This window comes from Mastomys coucha, unplaced genomic scaffold, assembly GCF_008632895.1.
Source record: "Mastomys coucha isolate ucsf_1 unplaced genomic scaffold, UCSF_Mcou_1 pScaffold5, whole genome shotgun sequence".
Taxonomy (NCBI): domain Eukaryota; kingdom Metazoa; phylum Chordata; class Mammalia; order Rodentia; family Muridae; genus Mastomys; species Mastomys coucha.
The window spans coordinates 78719210-78723311 of NW_022196911.1; the positions used below are offsets into that span (position 1 = coordinate 78719210).

A 4102-nucleotide genomic window follows, 5' to 3' on the forward strand; every position below is an offset into this window, starting at 1 on the left:
GTTTTATATGCAGGTGTGTGTGTGTGTGTGTGTGCATGTGCCATGGTGTGCAAATGGAGGTCGGGGGTAACTGGTGGGAGTTAATTCTCTCTTTCCACCATATAGTCTTGGGTATTGAACTGAGGTTGGCAGTAAGAGCCTTTACCTCCTGAGCCATCTTGGCCCCAAATTGCTTTTCCGGTTAAGAGCTATGTTTTGCTACCTTCCACTTCCAAGGAGATCAGCTGCCATCGAACCTTCCTTTCTCCCTGTCAGCACTGTGTTACCTCTCTGGTACTGATAGCATCCTTATGGTCATCACAGACAACCAGAATGACCTCTTTTTAAATTAAATTTAATTTATTTCCATGTACATTTTTTGTTTTTAATACATCCAAACCACAGTTTCTCTTCCCTCCATCCCTCCCAGTGTTGTCCCCTATAGCCTACCTGCTCTTCAGGCTCCTACAGTTTTTCCTCCCCCTTTTCCGTGGGGTTTCCAGAGTTCCAAGGGGAGAGATCCGATGGAGATGTCCAATTTTGTCTCTCTCCTTCTCTCTGTCTGATCTTTGGCTCTGATGACCTCTTTATTTTAAGGTCAGTTGATTCACAGCCTCTGGTTCATCTACTGTCTTAATTCTCTGCCAGGAAATACCACGTGCTTTCCAGTTTGCTGGAGTAGGAAGTGGGAGTCTTTGGAAAGCCACTTCTCTCCGTGCCAGCATTCATTCTCAGTAGGTGAAAAGTTGTCTGCTGGCGGTTTGGGGGTAAAGCCCAAGCTTGGCACCCCCACCCCCAATAAGCTGAGCTCAGCCACCTGTCCTTAATACAACAATTAGAGAAATAAGCACTAGTGACAAGCAGAGAAAGATTTATTCAGTGTGGCCTCATCAGGAAAAGGATCAAACAAGGAGGCCCAGTGACCCACAAGTCCTTCCAGGCGCTGATGTGAAGCTTCACAGTTAAACAGAGGCTGAGGGTGTGCAGAATTAAGTACTCCTGGTCAAGGTGTAGTCTTGCTAGTAAATTGTCCCATTGCTGACTGGGTTCCGTTTATCCTGCAAGATGCTCTGACAAGTTGTCAGAGCTGTGGGAAAGCTCTTCAAGAGAGTTGGCTCCACCTCTGGCTGCCACCAGCCTCTCTCCTTTTTCTAGTGTGAAGCAATTTCCAAGTCCTCAGGGCCCCCTGCCTCAGTGGTCTGACAATCCAAAGGGAGGGCACTCTCTAAAGTATTTTTGTCAAGGTCATTGCAATCTGAGGGAAAGTGCAGAAAGAAAATTCTAAGCCACTTCTGTTTTTCTGTTCTTTCAACAGGAAATTAAGACTCGATCGAAGGACTAAGCTTCCTGAGAAGACACCTACCCAACTGGGACAGGAAAAAACGTCAGGGCACTCTTGAACCTCCAGATAGGAGGTGCTCCGAGGGTCAGAAAGCAGGATCGATTCTTCCTTCATTAACTATACTATGCATTGTTCCTTTAAACAGATGTTGATAAAATGCCATTTTCCTCCTCCACTTTTTCAAATGGCAAACATTGTAAGGAGCATTGTAAGCGTGTCTATGAGTTTACTTTTAACTCACAGTCAGGAAAGGTTAAAGAGGCCAAGAAAGGTAGAGAGGTAGCTCAAATCTGAGTTTCATCTCTACAAAGCATGTGCTTGTAATCCCAGTGCTGGTCAGCCATCTTGGCCTACAGATGTGGTGAGTTCCAGACCAATGAAAGAGCCTGTCTCGGGGCTGGCGAGATGGCTCAGTGGGTAAGAGCACTGACTGTTCTTCCAAGGGTCCTGAGTTCAAATCCCAGCAACCACATGGTGTCTCACAACCATCTGTAATGAGATCTGACACCCTCTTCTGGTGTGTCTGAAGATAGCTACACTATACTCACATAAATAAAATAAATAAATCTTTAAAAAAAAAAAAAAAAGAAAGAAAGCCTGTCTCAAAACTCGAGGTAGATGGTGTTTACAGAATGGCAGGTGAAATGTCCTCTGGCCTTCTTGTATAAACACACATGTGCACATATAGCTGTACATATGTGTGTACGTGAACACATATGGAGTGTGATAAACGTATCTTTGCTTAAAGGGGAATATTATAAGCCAGTTATCTGGATTTCAAAGAGAAAATGTAAAAGGGCTGACCAAGCTTTATGCTCCTGGCTGCATAAAAGGGTGTGGTCGCCAGGTCCCCATTCCCGTGCCCCCCACCCCCATCCCAAAGTGTCATCAGTCACAAGGCTACAGAATCCAACATGAATCTCTCTGTGACATCCTTGGGCTTTTCATGGATCTGGACTTACTGACTGCACTCTCCAGCTGTGTCATGTTGACTGGAGGAGAAGAGAAAATGCTGGCAGCTGAGGACCTAACTAATAGAGGGATTATTAATGGCTTTAAATCTCTTTAGATTTCCCGCCCCCTTCCGCTTCCTTCAGCTTGCTTCTTTAGTCTATTGGGGAGGAGAGGGACCTGATTTGTTCCCCCAGTTCCAGGGGTTTTGGGGGTATCCATGCCTGAGTTGTTGTAAAGAGTAAGAGAAATACGGACTTGCCAGAATATTAAGCACAAAGAAGGACAGGAAAGGCGACAGTTGGCTTCAGGACTGGAGGAATGCTTAGGAGTTCCAAGTGTCACGGGGTCGGGAAATCTAGGCTGGAGTCAGTCCCCTGGGAGCTCGTTTCTCATCCGCCTCTACCCTCACCCCCAGTTGCAGCATATCCTGCTCTGGATCCTTGCGAACTACCCTGTCCCCTTCTTCAGTCCCCAAGCAGCCACTTGCCCTGCAGGAACAGGAGGGTAAAGGGAGAGGAAAACGGAGAAGGGGGGCGCTGGGGGTATCAACAATCTCGCATGTTTGGGAAGTGGAGACAAAGGAGAGCTTTGATTTTTCTGCCTCTTGTTCTTCCTGATGCCTCCACGGACCCACTATCCTGAAGTTCGCTCTCCTTAGTAAGCTGAAGACCTTGACCTGAGGGTTCCAGCAGAAACCGAGGATACCAAGGGACTTCCAGGCACTGAGGAGAGGGACCCTGGAGCAGTGGAGTCTGAAGTGTCCTGAGAAGGGCCAGGTAGGGTCGGGGAGGTTTGGGGAACGTGGGATTGCGCCAGGTTTCCTTCCCCGAGTGGCCATAAGAACTATTAACGCCCCTTCATCAAAGTGAAAAATAAGAAGAAAAACGCCCTCCTCTTTCTTAAAGTTAACTGAGGTTACTGGAAGCACTGGGGTTTCCTGGTCCACGCGAACAGGACTGTTTTCTGCACAGTGCCCCGCCCCGTGCGATGTCACTGAGCTCAGCTGATTTAAGGACAAGAGCCCGCAGGGTAGAGGTCTCCACTCTGGACCCAGGACATCATCTCTGACTCCAGGAGGCAGGCGAGCTGCGGACAGAAGCCGGTGGGTAACGGGTCCCCCACAGTCTTTTGTACAAGTTTTTATCAAAGCCAGGGTCATCAGGTTCCCCCCGTGAGGTTGTGGGGAGGCAGGGTGCTGCACCTGAATTCCAGAGTTCGCTTCCCTTTGGTTAACCCGGAGTGGTACCATCTAAGGATAGCCGGCATCTAGAGCCCATAAATTTGGGAGGTGGAGGGCGAGAGGCTTTGAGGCTTAGGTAGAGGAGCCCAAATCTTTTCAAACTAACCTTATGATTTGCTCTGTTGCACCTTAGAGCAATCTATCTGGTATCAGATGTCCCGAGGAAGGAGGCCAAATGAGGTCCTATCCCGGGGAAGAGACAGGGAGTGTCTGGTCTATCACCTCTAAACCTCTGGCTTGGTGCCCACTGACCCAGTGGAGCCCGCAGAGCGCAGTATCGGTGATAACTGATAAACACGTTTAGCAACAATTCAATGGGCAGTTTAAAGAAGCAGGTCTGCAGAGCGTGATTCCGTGACTTCTTCGTTTTCCTTTAAACAGGGTGGTTCTGAAAGCAGAAGTGACAGGGGAAGAGAGGGGAGAGAGATGAAGGCATTTGGTAGTAGTTCCTCAGGTCCTAGGGTTGGGGTGAGGTGGTGGCTGGTGGTTCAGAGGAAGTGTGGGCGCTGTGTGAAGTTCTCTTGGCCCCACCTACCCCAAAAGACCAAAGCTGGGTTTGGTTTGTCCTGCCTGGGAAATAGAAACTG

The 4102-nt window shown here is 48.4% G+C and overlaps 2 protein-coding genes across 4 annotated transcripts in view; one reads left to right on the forward strand and one right to left on the reverse strand.

The window, feature by feature from the left end:
* Positions 1–1902: 1902 nt before the first annotated feature.
* LOC116076973 overlaps positions 1903–4102 on the reverse strand; it is a 4492-nt gene continuing 2292 nt past the window's right edge. Inside the window, exon 2 of the mRNA XM_031351122.1 lies at positions 1903–3903. Coding sequence (XP_031206982.1) covers positions 2631–3524 — 894 coding nt within the window. The 5' untranslated portion in view covers positions 3525–3903 and the 3' untranslated portion in view covers positions 1903–2630. The remainder of the gene's footprint in view (positions 3904–4102) is intronic.
* Positions 2930–4102, forward strand: part of Slfn5 (schlafen family member 5) — a 13209-nt gene continuing 12036 nt past the window's right edge. For 2 of the 3 annotated variants that reach the window (XM_031351117.1, XM_031351118.1), the window contains exon 1: positions 3102–3377. The gene's annotated coding sequence lies outside the window, so the exon portion shown is untranslated. Of the gene's footprint in view, positions 3052–3101; positions 3378–4102 lie in introns of those variants that run through there. The other variant, XM_031351116.1, reaches the window with a different exon arrangement.